This window comes from Suncus etruscus, chromosome 7, assembly GCF_024139225.1.
Source record: "Suncus etruscus isolate mSunEtr1 chromosome 7, mSunEtr1.pri.cur, whole genome shotgun sequence".
Lineage (NCBI taxonomy): Eukaryota > Metazoa > Chordata > Mammalia > Eulipotyphla > Soricidae > Suncus > Suncus etruscus.
The window spans coordinates 119047681-119071323 of NC_064854.1; the positions used below are offsets into that span (position 1 = coordinate 119047681).

At 46.0% G+C, this 23643-nt stretch overlaps 2 protein-coding genes and 2 non-coding genes across 4 annotated transcripts in view; 3 read left to right on the top strand and 1 right to left on the bottom strand.

The window, feature by feature from the left end:
- Positions 1–8675, top strand: part of LIMD1 (LIM domain containing 1) — a 59957-nt gene extending 51282 nt beyond the window's left edge. The window contains exons 4-8 of the mRNA XM_049777444.1: positions 1405–1467; positions 5243–5373; positions 5855–5906; positions 6529–6597; positions 8432–8675. Of these exons, the coding sequence (XP_049633401.1) occupies positions 1405–1467; positions 5243–5373; positions 5855–5906; positions 6529–6597; positions 8432–8569 (453 nt within the window). The 3' untranslated portion in view covers positions 8570–8675. The remainder of the gene's footprint in view (positions 1–1404; positions 1468–5242; positions 5374–5854; positions 5907–6528; positions 6598–8431) is intronic.
- Positions 8676–9991: 1316 nt separating this feature from the next.
- On the top strand, positions 9992–10106 carry LOC126014976 (U5 spliceosomal RNA). The gene has a single exon (XR_007497890.1). It is a non-coding gene; the product is annotated as a U5 spliceosomal RNA (small nuclear RNA).
- An 8637-nt stretch (positions 10107–18743) lies between these two features.
- TRNAR-ACG (transfer RNA arginine (anticodon ACG)) lies at positions 18744–18816 on the bottom strand. Its single transcript has one exon. It is a non-coding gene; the product is annotated as a tRNA-Arg (tRNA).
- Positions 18817–19172: 356 nt separating this feature from the next.
- SACM1L (SAC1 like phosphatidylinositide phosphatase) overlaps positions 19173–23643 on the top strand; it is a 54323-nt gene continuing 49852 nt past the window's right edge. Inside the window, exon 1 of the mRNA XM_049777353.1 lies at positions 19173–19238. Within this exon, the coding sequence (XP_049633310.1) occupies positions 19207–19238 (32 nt within the window). The 5' untranslated portion in view covers positions 19173–19206. The remainder of the gene's footprint in view (positions 19239–23643) is intronic.

Genomic DNA, 23643 nt, shown 5'->3' on the forward strand with positions numbered 1-23643 from the left:
TGTCAGGATGCTCTGGAGTCACTTTCTCTCCAGTTGTGGGGACTGGCTCTCAACCATGTTAGTCTCAGGCCTCTATGTAGGCCGGATGTGGCAGCACTGGTGTCTGTAGTTCCCTCAGTTGCCAACCTGCTGGGCCTGATGGTTGATGCCTCTAATCTCATCAGTTCATCTGCCACCCACAGGCAAAATCTAGTTTGGATTGGCCATTCCTGAATCTGCTGAGGCCCTTATTGGTCGGTTTTGAGTAGGGTGAGGTCCTTATTGGCCAAGCCTGACTTAAGTAAGGCCCCAGTTGACCGAACCTGAATCAGCCAACCCCTGTCTTGGGACTCAAAAGAGGATTAGTCCACAGAAGTTGTTGACCATAATATGGAGACGGGTTTTGTCCTAAGTGGACACAAGGGACTGTTACATGTAAAATTGATGCTGCAGGGTCCCCATTCCCTGACTAGGTGCTGCTGAAAGCCTTCCTTGAGCCCCATTTTGTTTTGTTTTTTCCTCTTAAGTGTGTTTGCAACATCTAAGCTTCTAGTATCCTCAATGACATATCTACTGTATTTTTGAAGAGTATTTCTTTTCTTTTGACAACAGGATGTGTATTGCTGTATATCTAGTTTTGTGTATTATATATGTGTGTAGCTTAAATATAAGAGGTATTTTTGGGGGGAGGGGTCACACCTGGCAGTTCTCAGGGGTTACTCCTGGCTCTGTGCTCAGAAATCTCTCCTAGCAGGTTTTGGGGACCATATGGGATACCAGGATTTGAACTATCATTGGTCCTGGATCTGCTTTCAAGGCAAACACCCTACCACTGTGATATCTCTCTGGCCCCAAATATAAGAGTTTTTGACCAGAACAGACTTTGAAGTCTAAATAGTTTGAAGTCTTTCCTCACTCTCTAGTAGCCATGTGACCTCGATCAGGTCGCTTAACCTGTCTGAAGTGCTCATGGCTTCCACTTGAGAAACCCAGGCCTTGCAAACTTATTCTCATCACTACAGCAGTGGCCTCAGGCTCATGCACAGCAGAATCCTTTGAGGGATCTGTCATTTTACCGATATTGTGTTCCTCCCTACCACCAACCCCAATCAGTTAGGCCTGAGATGGAGGCCAGGAAGGTGCAGCTCTTCCAAGTTCCCAGAGGTGATGGCGGGGAAACTATCTTTGAGCAGCTATGAATAAGTCACAGCAAATACCCGCACAAGGGCATCACAGTTTATAAGGTTTATGCTGCTCATATCCCACGCTATCATCATGCAGCGTGGCTGTCTTTAGGGGAATGACATGATCCTGTAGAAGGTGACACATCTTCTGGATGAATTCCTTGGAATCTTCACTACAGGCCAAAGTGGCTAAATTCCCATGTCCTGCCCACATCTAACTGTGTCTCTCTTGTCCCTGTAGTACTCTGGTTTCCAGCAGTCGGCTGACAGGTGTTTTCTCTGTGGCCATCTGATCATGGACATGGTGAGTGGGCTCAGCCCAATTGGTGGCAGTCAATGTCACAAGTAGGGTTGGTGCCATACAGCTTGCTTCCTTGAGAGCAGCACTTTAGGCTTTTTCACCTGTGACCCCCTTCTACCCCCAAATCACAACATGGCCAAGCACTGCCAAGAAATAACTCATGTTCATGACACAGATGCTTTCCACTACATTTCTGGCTGTTGTATGGTCTAAAACCATTTCCTGTTGCCAGATGGATCAGGAGTCCCTCATGCAATGTGGGACTCTCTGTTTTATGAAACCAGGCTCCAGTAGTAGCCATATTCACTTACCACCCGTTTCCCAGCCCCCTGTGCCTACATAGCGATGTACTATTGCATGTGTTCTCTGCCCTGCTGGGCCCCCCTCTGATCTTCCCTGACTGGCCAGCCCATATGAGAGGCCGGACAAACCTGTTTCTCTGCCCTCATCTCAGCTATTTGAGTCAGTTACAGAAAATCTGGAAAATCAATGTTGTTCCCTCCATATTTTGCTTGGTTTACTCCCTTCCAAAATGAGTATTAGTGTCTATAACTAGTTCTGAGACAGTGGGGTAAACTTTACATATTTACATATTTCATTCGTCTCTCAACTCCTGGCTCTCTGATCATGTTTGGCTTCAGAGAGCCAATCTCTCTCTCTCTCTCTCTCTCTCTCTCTCTGTCTTTATTTCTCTCTCTCTCTTCTTCTCTCTCTCAGTTTCTCTCAGTGTATGTGTGTGTTTCTCTGGGAACTCGAAACAGTCTCATCCTTGGACAAACCTGGGAGGTCAGTGAGAGCATTCTTATTCCTTCTCAGAAATAAGACTCTTCACTTTGTAGATGATCATGCCAATAGGATTTTATAATGATCACAGATTGATCATCTAATACATTTTTCATTGGAAAGAGTTTGATCCTTCCTAATTTGATTCATTCATTTCCTTCTGAGTAAGAAGCACTGAGAGTCATTGCTATTTTCCCCCTTCTTCGCATTTTACTTCTTTTATTTTTCATTAACATTTTGTTTGCTTGCTTGTGTTTTTTGACTCAGGCTCTACTCCTTGAGGTCAGTACTGTTATGCTCAGGTCATTATGTCATATCAAGTATCCACCCCTGGCCTCCAACCTGCAGAGGGTGTGCTTCAACAACCCATGAGTTACTGCAGTGGTCCTCCTCTTACCTTTCTAATTGATTAAAGAGCACATACCTTAAGTATATAGCTGAATGAATTCATGAGAGTATATCTGTGCAACCTTCACTCAGACTGAGACAGACCTCTTTCACAAAGCTCATACCCCAAAACATTCTTCCTTGTTATCTTTTTGTTGTTGTTGTTGTTGTTTTGTTTTTTTCAGTCAGTTCCCCACCTCTATGACCTTGACTGCCCCACATTTATTTTGCTGGCCTGGAGCTTCCTATGAGTGAAAGCATCCAGCCTACCTTCTTTGCACGTTGGGTGTCTCTTGCTGCCTGATTAGATACCCTAAGATTCATGGACTTAAAAGCTATGGTGTTTTATTGCTCATGAGTCTATGGGTCAGGGCTTGGCAATATGATTTTTCCACTCCAGGAGGTGTTGTCTGGGGTTGCTTGCACAGTGATGTGCAGAAGGAGGCACAGTTGGGCAGGAATAACCGGGGTAACCTCCACGCATCTCTCCCGGGGGTCTTCTGGTCTTCCTCAGTGGTTTGCTTTCACCTCCTTATGGCTCAAGAGAGAAGAGGAAGCTGCTCGTCTTCTGAAGTCCCCGACTCAGTGATCTTAGAACATCATTTCCTTCTTGCTCTACGGATCAAAGAGAAAGGCACAAAGCCAGTCTCGAGTCAAGGGGGCAGGGAAGCAGGAAGGGCTGGTGCCAAATGTTCTGCATCTGTCTTTGGATGCAAGAAAGAGAGGAAGAACTGATTCCTGGAGAACATCTGTTGAGCACACGAGACATGTGACATTGAACTGAGAGTTTTGCAGGATTTCTCTGGGACCTAAAAACCTTTAATGGGGTGTCTCTCTGATGAAAAGTGTAAGATCAGAAACCTTAACAGCTGCCAGGATTGGTGATCACACAGGAAGGTTTGTGTAGGTCACATTCTCAGCTCTCTTACAGAACCCCAGATGTTCTACTCTTGGTTCAAATTGTCTCTCGGTGGCCTTTTCCATCAGGAGAGAAAAACCCTGGGATTTGGGGCTTAAAACAGTGCATTTTCTTCCAATTTTTTTAAATTTAATTTTTATTTATTTGTTATTTTCCTCACATTAAAAAAATAATTGATTACAGTTAGTCAGAATGCAGCAAAATGGAATCTTTATCCCACCACACTTCAGCAGAGTGCAGGTTAAACTAATTGAGGGGTCTGTTTCTGCCAAGACAGCATTAGTCTGGGGCCAGAATGCATTCCTCGGTCCAGATTGCCTAGTGGACATTGGAAGCTCAGCCGGATGTTATTCCTATTTGGCAGCTTTCTGCAGCTTGAAAAGGGCTCTGCAGGTCTTCATAGTGAAACCCCAGGGGGAATAAGAAGCTTGAAAGCCAAATTTTCAGGGAGAAGCTGGAAGAGCATGAAGCCCTCCCTTCACCTCCTTGGCAGCATCGTGGTCGTGGCCTCAGGCCACACTGTGTAGGCTAAAAGGAGCCAGGACCAGAGCGTCTTTCTTTCCCAGAGTTTTCTTGCTGCACTGGCAGACTTTCCACACTTCCAAGTTCCCTTCTGCTGCTGGTGGAGGCCTCTGCCTGAAACTCATAGAAATGATTCTTTCTGTCTCATGGAAGGTCCTTTTAACTGTGCATTGTAGAAGAACGCAGACCCATCTTAGCCCAAACTTTAGGTTCTAAAAATTCAACCTACAACAAAATCAAAATGCCATCAGTTTCTGTTTCAGGAGATCTGGGTGGAAGCTGAGTAGGTACTTTTTATTTTCACTTTATTTTTCTTTTGGGGCCACACCCAACAGTCCCAAACATGTTGTTTGGGGAACCAAGTGGTTCTGGAATGGAATTCTGAAACAACTTGAGTTCATTGCACTGTCTCCCTGATCCCAGAATGTGCATTTTTATCTCCACAAGTTTCCAGGTGATAATAAAGCTACATATCCAGGGTCCACTTTGAGAGTTTCTGACTTTTTTAAGAAATGTGTAAAGTTAATTTTGTAGCTTTCTGAGTTTAGCATGGATATTTTTTCTCTCTCCTCTTTCTTCCCCTCTGTGTCTTGGTTCTGTCCTGGTTTCAGCAGTTTCAGGTACAAGATCATTGTTCCAGATCAAATGACCCAGAGAGGCATTTGAAGGAGGCTTATGGGGCTTTCCTATGAATGTGTTTAAAGCAACAGTACAGAAGCTTTCTTATACTTGGATTTGAGAGGATCAGGACTGAGTCTCTGCAGTTAAAGCTGCTTAGAAGGGACCCCCCCCCCATGGGTATTAAGGGATTTTTGCACACACATACACACACACACACACACACACACACACACACACACGCACACACACACGCACCCTGCTCAGTTCTGTCTTTTCCATGTGGAATTCCTTGCATCTTTTTATGACTTGCTTCTCTTCAAATCTGCTTTGGATCTTCTCCAGGCTCTGCTCTTTAGGTCCCTGAGAAGTCCTCTGTTCTTACATCTGAATTCTCTCCCTCTCAGAGGCTCGGTGGGAGAGCCTACTCCTGCACATAACAGGCCATAGTCCAGGGAAGATGGCTGCTACTCTGTCCCCTCGGCCCCTCCCAGGGTTGTCTGCATCAAGCCTCTTTCAGAACTGGTCCCTCTTCCTTCATGCCCCCAGATCTTACAGGCCCTAGGGAAGTCCTACCACCCTGGCTGCTTCCGCTGTGTTGTCTGCAATGAGTGTTTGGATGGGGTGCCCTTCACCGTTGACTCCGAGAACAAGATCTACTGCGTCCGGGACTACCACAAGTAAGGAAACCCAGGAACCATGCGGCTGGGGATTCATGGAAGGAAAGCTGAAAGTGGGGGAAGTGACTGCCATCAGCTGTCCACAGCCCAGCAACAACAACAGAATGGCATGGAGAGAGGCATCATAGGGGAAGGCTACTCGGAGAGGAGTCATGTTTTTGGGAAACCTAGAATCAGATTCCACATTAGGCCCCATAGGCCCCATGGCACCTGCTTTCCCTATATCAGTCATACAAGAGAGACTCCTGGCCTCTCACCTGAGAGGGTTGAAATCGTGGGGCTGGAAGGACCCACTATAGTATGGGTAAACTGTGGGCTGTATGGGGCCTGTGGGTTATATGTGGACTGGGCTACATAAGTAGTCTACATAAGTAGACTGTGGGCTGTGGAATGTATGTGTGTTGTGTATAGACTGTGGGATGTCTGTGGGCTGTAGACTGTGGGTTCAGATCTCATTGGCTCTTTCTGCTTCTCCCCACAGGGTGTTGGCTCCTAAGTGCGCAGCCTGTGGACTCCCCATTCTTCCTCCAGAGGTAAGAGGCCATTCACAAGATTTGAGCCCTGTCCTCACACCTTTGTAGAAACTCATCTATCACTTCCGCTCCAAGATCAACCGTGTCCTCCCCAGGAAGCCCCTTGTCCTAACCGTGTAAGCCCTGCATGACCCATAATCAAGTCAGGGGCTCTGGTATTACATGAACACCCAGACTAGAAAGTGAGGAATGGGGCTGGAGCAATAGTACAGTGAGGAGGACACTTACTTGCTCACAGCTGACCTGAGTTTGATCCCCAGCATTGCATATGGCCCCCTGAGTCCTACGAGGGGTGATCCCTGAGCACAGAGTAGAAGTACACACTGAGCACTGCTAGATGAGGCCCCTCAAACAGATAAAATATTAGAAAGTAAGAAGAATGCTCGTCTATGGCTCAGGAATAGAGCATTTGCCTGTTCATATGTGGGCATCTGGGTTTGAGTCGTAGAAATGCACGACCCCACAGCATTGCAAGGTGTGACCCCCAAAACAAAGAGTGCCCATGTTGGTGCTTTGTTCAGTGTTGACTCTGACAATCCAGGGGATCCCTGTCCCTCCCTTTCTCTTCCTAGGTAGACATGGCTTTTTCTATATTGTTCTTTCCCCCTTTTCTTTGCTGCAGGGCTCAGATGAGACCATTCGCGTGGTGTCCATGGACCGAGATTTCCACGTGCACTGCTACCACTGCGAGGTAGGCCTCCTTGCCTGGCAAGCACTGGCCATAGCCCCAGAGGAGAGACATCTGGCAGACCTGGGCATGAGACAGTACACAGAATCTGGGCTACGAACAGAGGAAATGGAAGAAACCTAATTTGGGGGAGATAGGCGAAGATACTGATATTTGGGGCATAAAAGTCTTCCTGTTTTCTCATGCTTGTAACACCCCATCTTGACTCAGGAACAGCTACTGACTCTGAATGCTGGGGGGTAGTAGGGAGCCTATTTAGGGACCAGTTGTCAGGCAGGTATGCCATGAGGGAATTGGTCACCCAACTCTGATGTAAGCTGACTCTTCTCTGCCAGGATCCCCCTTCTCAGCCAAACTTTAGAGATCATGGTATATTATCTTCTTGTTGCTGGAAAGGTGAAGGTTGGGAAGCCCCTTCTGCCCCTTCTCTGTCATTTTGTCTCCTTCTGAGCTGAAGGCCCTCATAGCACAGCATGCCAGCCCTTGTGAAGAGAGCCAAGCAAGCTAGGACATTCTCCCAGAATTAAGTGGAGACTCGTGTAGATGGATAGAGATCAGATTTGCTCTGTGATACTGTAAGTGAGGAGGATGGGCCTGTGATTCAGTCTCATGACCAGCCCTGAAGAAAGAGGCAGGGGGCTCTTGGTCAGCAGCCCCATTTGGCTGGGAAAAAGGCAAAGATACTTTGTCTAGCGGGACCCTCACACATGGAGGGGCATGGCTGCCCAGTGAGGGTGAGTGGGATTCAAGTTCAAATTCCACATGGGTTTTTGTTCTGGTGACCCTTTTTTTAGTTTTTGGGCAACACCTGGTGATACTCAGGTATTTTTCCTGGCTCTGCACTCAGGAATTACTCCTGGTGTTGTTGGGGAGATGTAAGGGATGGATGTAAGGTTTAGGAGTACACAAGGCACAAATGCTCCTTTCCTGTTGCCTTATCACACATGTCCTTCCTTCCACCCCCCAATATAAGATTTTTCCATGTAATCTTACATCCTTTTGAGGGTTCATGGTTTGGAAATCTGATGAGTATTTTCACACCTCAGTTCTGAGCTGCCCTTGGAGGTATGGAAAGTAACCTTAAGAAGGGTCTGGGCTTGGGGCCGGAGAAATAGCATGGAAGTAAGGACTTTGCCTTGCATGCAGAAGAACAGTGTTTTAAATTCCGGCATCCCATGTGGTCCCCTGTTGCAAATCAGCCCTAGATGGGATTGACTGATGGAGGGATGGAGGATGAGGTCTTTCTCCTCCAGCTTGGAGCACACGTCTGCCACCCTGTTCAGCTGGCGGTTCTGAGGGGAATTGGTGGGTAAACAGCTAGCAGGCAGTCAGGCTTGTGAAAATATTAGCTTTATTCGGTGTACAAGACTGAAGCTCAAAGCCTCAGCATTAGTTCCAGCCAAAAAGCCCCTCGCCTTCCACAGACCCTTGCTTTTATCTCCCATAATCAGGTACCACCCAATGGTGGGATCAGGTACCACCCAATGTTGGGAGCAGAATCAGGTACCACCCTAGGGTGGGAGCAAAATGCCAGGTCACACTCTAGGGTAGGGCACAATCACCCATCAGGGAAGGGTCAGTCACATAAGAATCCCATTGAAATGTTTACATACACAACAGTCCCCAAGCCTGCCAGGAGCGATTTCTGAGCAGAGCCAGGAGTAACTCCTGAGTGCTGCCGGATGTGACCCAAAAACCAAAAAAAAAAAAGGGTCTGGGCAACGAGCAGGAGTGGGCATTGCTGCCCTTGGGCACACACAATGCTCTCTGCTGGCTCAGAACTGGCTTCCTCTGTCCATCCTGAGGTTTGGGTTGTCATTTCTGTCTCACACCCTAGGACTGCGGTCTGGAGCTAAACGACGAGGATGGCCACCGATGCTATCCCCTGGAGGACCACCTCTTCTGTCACTCCTGTCATGTCAAGAGGCTGGAGAAAGGCTCCTCGCCCACAGCACAACCTCAGCACCGCTTCTAGCCCAACCATCTCCCATACCTCAAAGGGTACAGGGGTCGGGGGTACACAAGAATTCTGCCCATTAATTCTACCCATTAATTCAGAATGTGGAACTGAGGCATGGAGAAAGGAGGGATGGACAGAGAAGGTCCCACATCCTGTGCCTCTAACACTGGTTAGATCCATGGTCAGCGTGTCTGCCAAGTGAATTTCTCTCCCATGCCACACCTCCGTGGGATTACTCAGGAAGATGATGGCAAGTAGGTGACATGTAATGGGAGTGGCATCAGGGGCTTGCTTGTTCTCTCTCTCTGGGAACTGCTCCCACTTCAGAGGAAAAGGTGGCCTTCAGCGGTTCCATGATACTCTCTGAAGTTGTGGACATGTCAGCTTTTTCTCTTTGCTCTGAGATCTTGCCGTATCCAGTCCTGACGCTTTAAGATGTCCTTCCACTCCAGAGCTCCAGCACAGATCTGAAGTTGTGTGATTATGGGATAAACTTGCTAACTCCCGGTACTTTAGGATCTGTGAAGGAATTCACTGACTTGGTAAACCAAGCCAAGTTCTGACCTACGTGAGACCAGGGCTGCCTCATCATCCTGACAATATCCTCTGTTGTCCCTGCCAGTCTCCACTCCCTGAAAGGCCACTGGCTAATGGCCTGATGGAGACTTGTTCTATTTTAGCCAGAGTGCTCTAGGGTAAAAACTTGGTGCAGGCACCAGGCTTTTTAGCCCGTGTGTGTGTGTGTGTGTGTGTGTGTGTGTGTGTGTGTGTGTGTGTGTGTGTGTGTGTGTGGTGTGTTTCCCAATTGGCACTCTCTAGAGTCTGTGACTTTGGACCCCTCCTCTTAAAGCAAGTCTCTGGACCCTGTGTGGGGCATTCTGCCTGCCCGTGTTCACTGACTTCTTCACAGCAAGCTTCTGGGTCCTGCCCACAGTCTAAAGCCTTGCCCCTTATAAAAAGAGAGAGATAAAGAAGAAAGAATATGTGTATGTATGTGTGTGTGTGTGTTAATACCTAATCAGCATGGGAGGGTGTGCCTCAGGATAAATTATTCTATTCATGTCACAGGTTTTTCTCTTGTTCAGTTCTTGGCACAGGCACTATGTTTGAAGAAATACGTATAAGGTACATCATTTCATTCTGTTTTTCTTCTCCCCTTCTTTTTGAAAACAAAAAATAAAGTTTTCTCCACGTTTAGTTTCACACACACACAGAAATACCTCACAGAGAGCAGCACCACATAGCCGAATGAGGAATTGAGCTATCCTGCTGGAGATAGATCCCTTCCTGGGTGTGCTAGAGATCTCTGGCTTCACCTAAGCTAGACACAGCAGGTCAGAGCTCTGGGTGCCTTTGTCATCTATATTTCATCATGCTAAGAGAGAGCCACACATTGGCTGACTTTCAACTCCCACACAGCGCAAGAATTGACCTCTGTTACTCTGGTTTCTCTTCAGATCGCATAAATCTTTCTCCTTTTACTAAAGATTTCCGTGGAGAGGAACAATTCTGAGTCATAACCAATTTTTTGAGGCCTTGCTTCGGTAAGGCTAAAAAAGAGAAAAAAAAAAAAAGAATTGACCTCTGTGTCATATTGAGGCCAGAGGTCCCCCCATTCCTGGGTCTTTCAGTAAATAGGCCTTTTAGAAGAAGTTGATCACCAAGAGGGAGCCAGTGTATCACTGACTCTTGAGTGGCTGTATTCTGTATTCTCAGGGCCTGGCAACATCTCAGTGGATGTCAATGGAGCCAAAGGCACAGAGATCTCTCTGATTTTTCCATAGCACCCAGCTCCTCTTTCAGACAATGTAGTTGCCTATGGCCCACCTATGGCACCATGAGTTACCTTTTCCTTGGTAATGAAACTCACCTACTATGTTATGAAACATCCTGGTAGTATGTCAGCCAGGACTGTGGGCTTTCATCAGCTTCTTATTGGTGGGGGAGTTTCCTGAGAACCTGTGAATACAGGGGGCTGGGCACCTGGGCTAGTGCCTTCTTTTTCCTTCGAGTCCTTCCAGTTCACTTGTGGCAAGGCTGATTGGCCCAGGAAACCAACCAAGAGGTCGCCACTTGTTTTCCCTCTGAGGATGGTTTTTGGCCTTGCCTTGTGGACACAGCTTTGCTCACCGTCCGAGTCCAGCAGAGAGAAGACAATAGCTTGGAGCCACCCACTGCAAGAATAACATGGATTGTTTTATAGGTTGAAGGAAATGAGTGAAAAGTGTGTGATTCGTTTTTCTTGAGAGAATTTAAAAGTAGCCTTGGATTAAGAAGATTCAGAAAGCATTTCAAACATGGTGTTTGTTGAAAAAGGATATGCCAAGTGCCTAGTACTCCAAGCATGTGCTTTTGTTGTCAGAATTCTGGTATAGTTTTCTTTTCTCCTCAGGCCATCTCAGAAGCTTCTCGCATTTCTAAACTCCCTATGAATTGTTCGCCAAGTAGAGTTATTATGGAACTGTACTTGTAGGTACATGGAAAACATAAGACCAGGCTAAATAAATGTGTTTTAAAAATTAGGACAAATAGACCTTCCAGACTTTCTTAGCCAACTCCAAGATGAGATATAAAAAAAAAAGTCATAATGTAATTCCAGACCTTCAAAGCTGACCTCTGGCCTTTTCATTCATTAGTTTGGGCCATTTGGAAACTGCCTTGGTGGCCTGAGAAAATCCCAGTTCGACCTGCTCTCTGTCTCCCTTTTCCTGCCCCCAACTGCTGGGCACCATGGTGAAATGTTTTACATGGCCATTATAAGCACTTCCATAATTTGAGTGAAAATCTGCTGGTTTATCTAGGATCTGCCATTGTTTCCTGAGCAGCCAGAGACAGAAGTGGGTTCTTCCTGCTTCCAGGCCACCCTCTCATTTCCATAGACTTGGGTCATGCTTTAAAAATGAAAAACAAGTATTAGGACTTAAGACAGTCACTGTTGTTCCTGAAACAAGGCTGGTATGAACAGGAACTGTTTTCTTCTGTCCTGGTTTCATGTCCATAGATTCCACCTTGGGTACTGGTTGGTTGGAATCTGAGACTGTGGACATTGGATCTGGGGGGATCCCCCCTCTCAGGGACTCGACCATTCATGAACTTGGGTATTGGGGAAGAGAGTGTGTGTTTGCGTATGTGTGAGCCTGGAGGTGTCAGAAATTACATGTAGATTCCCTGTGGTACAGGGTAGCTGCCCCAGATTCCTGTGCTACTCAAGGATCAGTTGAACTTGAGATCCATCTCTTTGCAGTCTTATATCCAGATGCAATTTTCCAAACACAGCAGAACCTCAGAGGCTGCTCAAATTCAAAAGGTTTGCAAGACTTGACACCCCCTCTCCCCAAGCCACTGGGTTTTGATGAATTTGTTAGAGCTGTCTGCCAGGAAACCATAAGTTTTGTATCCTCTTTTGTGCCAGGAGTAAGCCCTGGTTTTCCTATTTCTTATTTGAAAAAAATTTTTAAATAGAAATAAATGAGTTAAAGTATATTCGCTATGTATTATTCTGAGCCAGAACTGGACAGATTGAGAAATTTATATCGGGTTTATGAAAATTTCACTGTTCAGGGAAATTCCTTTGTATCTCTTTTAATACAAACTATTCAAAAACTATAAGTTTATTCAAAATGTAACAAAATTTGCATTCATTTGTAGTTTATTAAAGTGCTCTCTGATTTGCTGTTTATTTGGGTCTTGTGTATTTATGTGTACAATGCTGTTTTTTTTTGCTAACTACACTAGTGTTGGGTTTTAAGGTGGGTTTTTTTTTTTTTTTTTTGGTTTTGGGATCATATCCATGGTCTGGTGCTCAGGGGACCATATGGGATGCTGGGGATCAAACACTAAAGCCAGTTCAAAGCACGCACCCTGCCCACTGTACTATCTTTGTGGTCCCTGGACTAGGTCTTTTACAGCTCCAAAGTCTTTTTTTGGAGCACACCAGGACATACTCAGGACTTTCTCCTGGTAGTGCTTAGGGGACTTATAGTGAGGATTGAACTACAATGGACAATGTGGAAGGCAAGTTTCTTAACCCTTGTACTACCTTTTTCCAGCTCTAGATTCTTTCAAAACCATAAAGAGTCTTGGATATGACCTTACTTACAAACTCGCTAAGCTAGCAGGCCAGGATTTCATGGATCCTGGCTGAAGCTATAAAGCTCCTAGGTTAGAGAGAAAGGATGTTTTGTAACAGAAATAACAGCTTATATTAACTCATTTATACTAGTTCCCTGGGCTCCATTTCCTACAGGGTACCATCAAGAGAGCAGGTGAGAAGTGCCCTATGGTGTAATGCATAACAAAATTAAGATTCACACTGTGTATTTGTGGTGGCAGGTGGCAGGAAGTGAACTTAGGGACACACACACACACACAAACGTGCCCTATGGTGTAATGCATAACAAAATAAAGATTCACATTGTGTATTTGTGGTGGCAGGTGGCAGGGAGTGAACTTAGGGACACACACACACAAGGGAGTGAACTTAGGGACAGACACACACACACACACACACACACACACACACACACACATTCTTCTCCTTTGCCACTCCCTGAACCTAAAATCCATTTGCTTCAGAGACACAATTTCTACTACTTGAGATCAATACTATGCAAATACAGTTTAGCAGAAACTCCCAAATGTGGTGTTGCCTGGTTCCAGGTTATGGGGTGTCAGAGGCCTAGGGGGAAAACTGAGTCAGCATTTTCTTCCATGAGATACCTTATATTGAGTTTGTTAGGGTCATTCATAATGGCAGTGTCTGCCTCCTTTATAGTTTATTTATTTATTTATTTTGGGTCAAACCCAGCAGCACTCAGTGGCTACTCCTGGCTCTGCGCTCAAAAATCACCCCTGCCAGGCACAGGGAACCATATGGGATGCCGGGATTTAAACCACTGTCCTGCATGAAAGGCAGACGCCTTACCTCCATGCTATTTCTCCGCCCCCCCTATATTTTATTTCTAATGAGGTGATGACCAAAGAATTTCAAAATTGAGTGATCCTCTGGCTTTGAGGTGACCATATAAAAGAAAGTTGGATTTGGGTTCAGCATGTGTCTGACTTGGGTTCAATCTCTGGTACCACATATGGTCTCCTAACCACTACCAGGCATGACTTCTGAGCACAGAGCCATGAGTAATACCTAAACACTGCTGGATGGGAAAAACCTCTCTCCAACCCCTCATCAAAAAGGTCTTTCAGAGTGAAAGGGCAGAATGTACTGTTAAGAGTCCTTAAAAGAAGCCATGCAGCCAGGTATGACAAGAGGCCTAATAGGGGTGAGGACTTGGGGGAACACCCCTAATGATGGAGACTTGGTGGAAGGGAAGGAATGTATGAAAGGTGGGTTGCATGGAAGCCATAATAAGAAGCCGCTCTCCTACAGAAGACATTGGAGTGGTTGTTTTTGTTTTGTTTTTGGGTCCCACCCGGCAGTGCTGAGGGGTTACTCCTGGCTCTAAGCTCAGAAATCGCTCCTGACAGGCTCAGGAGACCATATGGGATGCCGGGATTTGAACCACCGTCCTTCTGCATGCGAGGCAAATACCTTACCTCCATGCAATCTCTCTGGCTCCTAGAGTGGGTTGTTGAGCTGGCAACTGGCTCAAAGGGTTGGAGTGCATTTTCTGCATGCTGGAGTCCTGAGTTCCATCCCTTGGAGTAACCCTGAAGCAATGAGTTGGGAGCATCAGTTGCTCTTGCACACCATAGTTGGGTATACATTGTGTCCCCTTTCCAACACAACTCATCCAAAAAGTGTCGACTGTAGAGAACATTCAGATGGTGTCAACAAGCCCATCAGTAGTTTGAATTGTTTCTGTGGTAATTCCCTGGGAAGCCACGTATGACAGGGCTGAGGCTTAAAGTTCCATTTTATTAAAGAAGAGGCCGTGTCCAAGAGCACAGTGCTGGAAAGAAGCATCAAAAAGACCGGAAACAAGATCTTTTGATTGCTAACAAGCAGAGCAAAGATGATGAGCAAACATGATTGCTATCCCTGGCCAGACAAGAAAGTGGTTCTAACTAGCCTCATGGTAGGTACCTCCTGGCACACTAAAGTTGGTGGGTAGGATGATTCCAGGATCAAGTGTCCAGACTAAATTCTAACATAGCACGTAAGCACTCAATGACTCAAAGCAAATTCAATTCCTTCATCTATAAAAATGGGAATAATAACCGAATCTGCCTACTTCGCGGGCTTGTTGTGGGAGCACTCCTTAGTGCAAGTAAAGCACTTGGAAGTTGTAACTACTAGTTTGAGTGACAAGTTTTAAGATATAATTGAGAGTCAGAGAGATAATACAGGGGTTAAAGTGCTTGCTTTGCATGAAGCCATGTCTGGTTCCATTCCATTCCACAGCATAAAGTCTCCAAGCTACACTAGGAGTAAGGACTGAGAACAGAGCTAGAAGTAACCCCTGAGCACAGCAGGGTGTGACCCAGCCTCCTCCCAAAAGACAACTAATTGTTTGCTGAGACAAGTAACTAGACGACAAATAAGTAGGTAACACAAGAAAAACAGTACATATACCATAGAATAATTTGCAAAGTGAAGGTTAACTGGAATATATTTCTGAGTGTAGAGCCAGGAGTAACCCCTGAACCCTGCCAGGCGTGACCCCCCCAACATTTATATATAAAATTCTGGCTCTATGCTCAGAAATCACTCCTGACAGGCTCAGGGGAACCATATGGGATGCCGGGATTCGAACCACTGTCCTTCTGCATGCAAGGCATTACTCCATGCTACCTCCGTGCTACCTCCATGCTACCTCTCTGGCCCCTAACTGGAATATATAAAGTGAAAAGTAGGCTCAAAAAGAGTGCAAGAAAAAGAATAATGAAAAAAAGAAAAAGAGGGGCCGGCAAGGTGGCACTAGAGGTGGGGTATATGCCTTGCAAGCGCTAGCCAAGGAAGGACCGCGGTTTGATTCCCCCTCCCACCCCCCGTGTCCATATGGTCCCCCCAAGCCAGGGGCAATTTCTGAGCGCTTAGCTAGGAGTAATCCCTGAGCATCAAATGGGTGTGGCCCGAAAAACCAAAAAAAAAAAAAAAAAAAAAGAAAAAGAAAAATGAACTAAAAATTTTTGTAGTTTTGATAGTCAAATAAGCAGTGTCCTTAATACAATATAAAGACCAGTAATCTATACCAAAAACTATAAAAGGTATATACATTAAGAAATTGGGGCCGGGAAGGTGGCGCTAGAGATAAGGTGTCTGTCTGCCTTGTAAGCGCTACCAAGGAACGGACCGCGGTTCGATCCCCCGGCGTCCCATATGGTCCCCCCAAGCCAGGGGCGATTTCTGAGCACATAGCCAGGAGTAACCCCTGAGCGTCAAACGGGTGTGGCCCAAAAACCAAAAAAAAAAAAAAAAAAAAAAAAAGAAATTAGGGGCCGGGGTCAGAGAGATAGCATGAAGGTAAGGCGTTTGCCTTGCATGCAGAAGGACGGTGGTTCAAATCCTGGCATCCTATGTAGTCCCCCCAGCCTGTCAGGAGCGATTTCTGAGTGTAGAGCCAGGAGTAATCCCTGAGCGCTGCTGGGTGTGACCCAAAAACCAAAAAGAAAAAAAAAAAAAAAAGAAATTAAGTAAAAGTCTGTTTTCAATTTTGAGTATTGCAAACACCTAATACATTTTATAATTATGTTGATTAGCATGCAAGAAAACATGCAGTTGATCTAAGTATAAATTGGCTTAAAATTTTTGAAGAAAAAACTGAAAATATGTAGTCTTAAAAATGGATATCTTGAAAGGATATTATTTAAAATATCCTCATCATCCCACATTTAAAACATTATACATCAAAAATAGCTCAAGATGGCATTCTTTTTAAAAAGTGCTAAGCTGTTAACAACCTAATTTCCTAGCAAAGGTTGATATTTAAAATACCTTGTCTCCAAGGCTGGAGCGATAGATAGCACAGCTTGCCCTGCAAGCCACAGCTGAACCGGGTTCGATCCCATCCTAGCCATCCCATATGGTTCCCTAGAACCAGTCACGAGTGACAGCTGAGTGTTGAGCCAGGATACTCCTTAATATTACCTGCGTGTCCCAATGATAACAAAAAAATAGTTTCCTAATAGAAAATCCCCTTTGAGAGAATATTCAGCAATTGTTAATTTGATTCAAAAAAAAAAAAAAGCTAAGATGACAAAATAAGAAAACAACATTTCTGTACACCCCCAACCCAATTTAGAAATGTGTGTGTGTGTGTGTGTGTGTGTGTGTGTGTGTGTGTGTGTGTGAGTGTGTGTGTAGATTTAGAAAAAATCCTCCTGGGAGACATCTGGCTTCCAGTTTCCTCTTTGACTCTGGAGACCAGCTCTTGCCAGGGGAGGCCCCATACCAGAGCCTTTCTCCCTAGCCTGGGGAGTGCTGGGAGGCTTGGCAGGCCCCCAGCCGTCCTTGTTTTTTTCCCCTGACTCCAGGCCTTCCCTGGGTGCCAGCTCAATGGCCAGAAGTGGGTTCAGGTGGACTCTTAGTGATCCTCAAGTTCCCCCCTCCCTCCGTACTCCAGCGGGGAGGTGCATGGGGAGGAGGGCGGGCAGACATCTGGCTTCCGATTTTGTCCTTGATTCTGGAGACCAGCTCTTGCCAGGTATAGGTTTTTTCTCCCCTGGACTTCAGTCTTTCCCTGGGCACTGGTCTAGGTGGACTCTATAGGGGTCAACGGGCTTTCCCCCTACACTAATGGGAATGCACTCTGGGAGGAGGGCAGGCTGTTCTAGCACTGGTTTATGTTGGAACAGTCAGTGGAAATTTTTTCTCCTTGTTTTCATATTGATAGTATTGTGTGCATATATTCTTTTTTTTTTTTTTTGGTTTTTTTTTTTTTTTTTTTTTGGTTTTTGGGCCACACCCGGCGATGCTCAGGGGTTACTCCTGGCTGTCTGCTCAGAAATAGCTCCTGGCAGGCACGGGGGACCATATGGGACACCGGGATTTGAACCAACCACCTTTGGTCCTGGATGGGCTGCTTGCAAGGCAAACGCTGCTGTGCTATCCGTCCGGGCCCTGTGTGCATATAGTCTATATATCCATAATATCCATCTTGTATTAGGACCTTGATACTGCCCTACAAAGCTCATTTCTAATATTTTACTGCCTCAGTCCCAACCCATACTTCCCCCCATCCTCCCATGTAGGTGCAGCTAATGACATGAAGCTCACCACATAGAGTGATAAGTGCAGTTAGAGAAATAACTACACTGAAAACTATCATAACATTGTGAATGAATGAGGGCAAAAGAAAGCCTGTCTCGAGTACAGGTGTGGGTGGGGTGGAGAGTAGGTAGATCTGGGAAATTGGTGATGGGAATCCTGCACTGGTGAAGGGGGGTGTTCTTTACATGACTGCAATCAGACGACTACAATTATATTTGTAATCATGGTGTTTAAATAAAAATAATTAAAAAAAAATCCTCCTGGGGTCAGAGCAATGGCAGGCACATTGGCTGATCCGGGTTCGATTCTCAGCACCTCTGATGCTCCTCCGAGCCTGCCACAAGTGATTTCTGAGCGTAGAGTCAGGAGTAACCCCCAGAACGCCGCCGGGTGAGGCCCAGAAACTAAAAAAGAAAAAGAATTAAAAAAAAAAAAAAAGACATTTTCTTCTTAATAAAGAATGAAGAAAACAGCTCTAAGGATGGGTTAGTGGGGAAGATGTCAATGGGTATATAATGTATATTATAGAATTATAAATAATACAATAATATATAAAAGGTGTATAGATAATATATATAATCTTGCATTTGTGCTTTCACAAATCTTGCCATCATCTCCTTGGCTTGGAGGAATTCTTTGAATCTTGCATCTCAGACTAGGTTCTCCGTGGGTTCGAGTCCCCTTTCGGGCCCAGGACGTCTAGGCCTCCTAGAAGAAGCGGCTGTCCTTGCACTGTTCTCCGACGGGGTTAGAGGCTCCGCCAGAATCTTCAGAACTGGATCGGGAGGAGGTCGGTTCCAAAATGCAGCTAGCTCCATCCATCTTGATGCAAGCTCTTTTGCAATCCAGGCCCACCGGAACTGCGCATGCGCATTGCGGCGCGAGTGGGGGAAAAAAATCCACGAAGACGACCCCACCACCACCTGGAGAGCTGCGACGGCCATTCCGGCTAGTTCAGCTTCATCCTTCACGAAAAACTTCATCCATAAACATCGACCCCTAAAACGAAAAAATATGCCGCGAGCCAGCCAGGAGTCGAACCTAGAATCTTCTGATCCGTAGTCAGACGCGTTATCCATTGCGCCACTGGCCCCGCACTAGCGCAACTCCTCGCAGCGCCTCAGCACATCCCTGACGCTGCTGCCTCTCACCGCAGCCTCTCTTCGAGCGCCCGCCTCAGCACTTCCGCCCCGACCCGCCCCTTCTGCGGCAATCTCTCTTGACCAATCAGCGGCGGCAACGGCACGACGCTTCCTCGCCGCCAGCCAATCACGAACTCGGGCTGGGGGAGAAGGGGGAGCCGCTGCGCGAACGCGCTGCGGAAGTTGGTCCCCGGCCGCTTGCCGTAGGCCGTGGCGCCCGCGACGGGGCGGAGAGACGAGGAAGGAGGCCGCGGTCGCTGTGACTGAGGAGACACTAGCGGAGGTGGCGGGAGGACGGAGAGACAGAGAGAGAGAAGGAAGGAAGGAGGCGGCGGTGCAGCATGGCGGCGACGACCTACGAGCACCTGAAGCTGTGAGTGGCGCTGCGGGGGGGGGGGGGCGGGGTGGTCGCGCGGGGCGTCGCGTAGGTGCCGGGCAGGTTCCGGCGGGGTGCGAGGCGGAGGGCTGGAGTCACCCGCTTGCTGCTGCTGCTACTTCCGCTTCCGTTTCCGTTTCCGGCCTTGCTCGTCCCCCGGCCTCAAGCCGGTTGCTGCAGCCCCAGGCCGGTTGCAGCGAGTTCTGACCGGCTTCCAGTTGCAGCCCCGGGCCTGTTGCAACCGGCTCTGACCTGCGTCCAGCTGCAGCCCCAGGCCGGCTGCAGACAGCTCTGCTCGACATCCAGTTGCATTCCCCAAACCGGTTGCGTTGAGCTCTGACCGGCTTCCACCTGCAGCCCCAGGCCCAGTTGCAGCGAGCTCTGCTCCAAGTGCAGTTGCAGCCCCCAGGCCGGTTGCAGCTCGCGCTGGCTGCAGCCCTTCCCGGGCCCCGCTGTCCTTCTTCTATTCATTCTCCTTTGGAGAGGTGGCAGCTCCATGGATCCTATAGTGATTGTTTAAGCAGTGAAGAAAGAAGTTTTCTCGCGCCCGGAGAGAGAGCACAGTGGCTTTTGCCTTGCAAGCAGCAGATCCAGGACCAAAGGTGGTTGGTTCGAATCCCGGTGTCCCATATGGTCCCCTGTGCCTGCCAGGAGCTATTTCTGAGCAGACAGCCAGGAGTGACCCCTGAGCACCGCTGGGTGTGGCCCAAAAAAACAAAAACAAAAGAAAAGAAAGAAAGAAAGAAAAGTTTTCTTCACTTCCAGGATGGACCCATCTTAACCCGAGAGAGAGAAAACGACTGGAGCGTGTGTCTCATTCCCCCCACCCCAACACACACACACATAAAGGGCCTTGAAGCTTTTGACCTGGTCGGTCTTTCTAGGATGAAATGCAAAAAGCACAACCCTCTGTTTACTCTCTGGAAAGTTGGCCGAGCTTTCTTTCCCTGATCCTGCTTCTGTCTATAAAGCCGGCTCTTAAAGTGCCTGCTGACTAACAGCCAGAGGCTCATTTTGGCATTTCCCTGCGTGACTTCTGTAAAGTCAAGTTCTTAAAGACTTTGAAACACAGACTGGCTGTTTAGCGTTGCAAATTACTTACTTGTAGGGTTTGGGGCTTGTTCCGGATAAATAAAAAAACATGCATTTCTTCCAAAGTTACTGTCGGTCCCTTGTACTTTTTTTTTTTTTTTTCCCTTGTGTGTGCATAACTGTTAGGCGGAAAAATCCAGTGGTTATAGTCAAGAGTGTGTTTGGCATCAGAAGCTAATGTAAATCCCGAGAAGGTTATTCATTCTTAAGTTAGCATTTGGCCATAGGTGTCCCCATACTTTCACAGGAATATGAATGAGGACATCAAAATATGGTTCTCTCTGACCGCTATGTCACCCTCCCTCCCCTGCAGAAACTCAAGCTCCATTAAATTTATGAAAGGTTCAATTTAAAGTTAGGGCTCTGAATTGGGAGTGCTTTGTCATTTGCAAGACACCAGATATTTTGCTGCCCGGGAAAAATAAATGGCTGCTCTTTTCATCCCACTTTCTCTTTGTGCAGGGTGATGATGGCCTTCTAAAGCGAATGAGTTCAGCAACTGGAGCTCTGGCCCGGCCAGTGTCACGTGCTGTGCTGGCTAATCAGGCTATTGTTGTCTATCTGATAGTCACTAAAGGGCTTAATATGATCCTGTACCAGGTCTCAAGTGTGTTTAAGCAGCATGGAACCTTGGATTACTGCAGCTCAGCATTAGGTTACAAGATCCACTTGAATTTTCCTGTGGCAAAGGTTTAATAGGATGGAGAATTTGAGTTAATTATGATGATTAATGAGTTGCCAAGGAGGTACAGAACACACCAGTCAAGGGGCAAAGGGGGCTTATAGCTGTAAAAGAGAAAGGAAATTGGACTCTCAAATATTTAGGCTGATCCTTTTAGATTTTGTTGTTGTTTTGGGTGGTGCTTAGGCTGAGGGATCCTATGCAGCGCCAGGTATCTAACCTGGATTTGTATCATGCAAGGAAAACTCCTTAAACCTGGAAATGTATCTCTGGCCCCCTTTTTGTGCCGACATTTGCTATAAGTGGAAACTATAAATTGATTTGGATGAGAAAGTAAATCTGGGGTTATGTGAAAGTCTTTAATTTTCCAGTTTCTAACCCCCCCCCGAAATAAGTTTTGAGTGCTTTTGTAAATGGCAAGGTGCAACTTTTTAAAAACTTTATTTTTATTCCATGGAGTTTCTGAGTTGCATTGTCTGATTCTAGTCTTCTTTGTAAACTTCACCACTCTGAGGCATTCTCTTCCAGGTTTTATAATGTGGCCTTCACCTAAGGAATGTTGTTTTCTAGATGATTGTGGAGGTGGGAATGTTTTCTGATCCATATCAGAATTAGTAGGACATAATACTCATTTTTAATACATGATTAAGGTATTTTAAGAAAGGTTGAAGTTTTTTTCAAAATTCTACTATCAGCTCTTTAAATAGAAGTGATTAACGCTTTACATACATTTTCTTTGTAGTATGAACAAATATGTCTGTCTGCTGTGTATTTTCTCCAATCTGTCTCTGTCCTGTTATGTATTTTATTCACCTTTCTAATGGCCTGGTTTCATCTTTTATACCGCTGCTTACAGTTCCACATCTGTCCTTTGACCTATAGGATGAAGCCCATATTTCTTATAGCATGGTCAGGTGATCATATGGAATGGTGGGGATTGAGTTCAGGTCAGCCATGTGCAAGGCAAACACTTCTTGCTGTAATTATTGCTCCATTTCCTGAAGCCCACATTTTTTTTTTGTTTGTTTGTTTTGGGTCACACCTAGCAATGCTCAGGGGTTACACTTGGCTCTGCACTTAGGAATTACTCTGTGGTACCTGGAAGTACCACATCCCACTATATGGGATGTCAGGGATAGGATCTCTCCCCTCCGCTGTGCAATCTCTTCAACCCCAATAAACCCAATTTCTTAGTCACTTGTGTTCTGACCTTTTCACATTTATTTACTTTGTATTTGTTTTTGTTTTGGAGCCATATCTATGGCTCTACTCAGGCATCACTCCTGGCCAGACTCAGGGATCAAACCTTGGGCAGCTGTGTGTAAGGCATGCACCTTACCTGTTGTACTATCTCTCCAGCCCCTCCCCTAAATATATTTCTCATAACTGCTTAGTGGCTTCGCCTACCCCCTCAGACTACTTCCACCAGCCTTGGCCACTCTCTTGCTTTGTATTAGGAATTTTTGGGTCCTTCCACTCAGAATGCCTTTTACTTTCTCCACTCTACATGCTAATTACATCCATAGCAATGTTTGAACCACTTTGTCACCTAGAAATAAAATCATTGTATCTACTTTGCTTCTTAAACTAGGTTGCAAATATATAAAACGTATTAAAGTATCTCCATTTTGATTTCTTATCTTAGTCCTTCTTGGAACCTAGCATAAAAAACGAATCTGTGCAGACATCTTTAGTGGATCATCTGAGTAAATAGAATATCCCAATGAAGAGCATTTAGCAGCTCGGCAAAAATAGCAGTCTGTGATCATTTGGAATGTAGACTTCTGAAGTAGTAGCAATTCGAGTCTTTATATGTATTTAATTGTTTTTTCCAGTGCTTCCGTGAGGTCACAGGTTTATATCTCCTTATCATTGATTATTGAAGACAGTCAGGGAAGTACTAGCTGTGATCTCACCCACCAGTAGGTCAGATAGCTAAGTTCTGAGAGAATGAGTCTTGGAACAGCATACATTGAGCAAAGTAGTATTTCATTACATTGCATTACTCAGATTAGCATTTATTTTTCTTTTACCAGCTTGCTATTATCTTTGGCCCTGGATATGCCTGATATAGAAGTGAGTCACTTCTGATGGCAAATAGTTGACATGTCCATATTAATATTTTAAAATAGGAAGCAGTATTGATTGATTCAGAATTTAAAGTCCATACTTTTAAAACATTCCCAATTCTCAATGTATTTTTTTGGTTTATGGACCCCACACAGCTGTGCTCAGGCTCAGAGCTCAGAAATCACTTCTGGCAGAGCTTGTTGGGGACAGTATGGGATGCCAAGGATCAAATTCTGGTTGGTCGCATGCAAGGCAAACACCCTACCTTTAGTACTATCACTGGAGCTTTTAAATATACTTTTTTTTTTGTTCATTTTTGTTTTGTTTTGTTTTGTTTTTGGGTCATACCTTCTCTCTCTCTCTCTCTCTCTCTCTCTCTCTCTCCCTCCCTTTCTCTCCCTCCCTCTCTCTCTCTCCCTCCCTCCCTCCCTCCCTCCCTCCCTCCCTCCCTCCCTCCCTCTCTCTCTCTCTCTCTCTCTCTCTCTCTCTCTCTCTCTCTCTCTCTCTCAGGGTTTACTCCTGGTTCTGTGCTCAGAAATCGCTCTTGGCTCCTGGTTC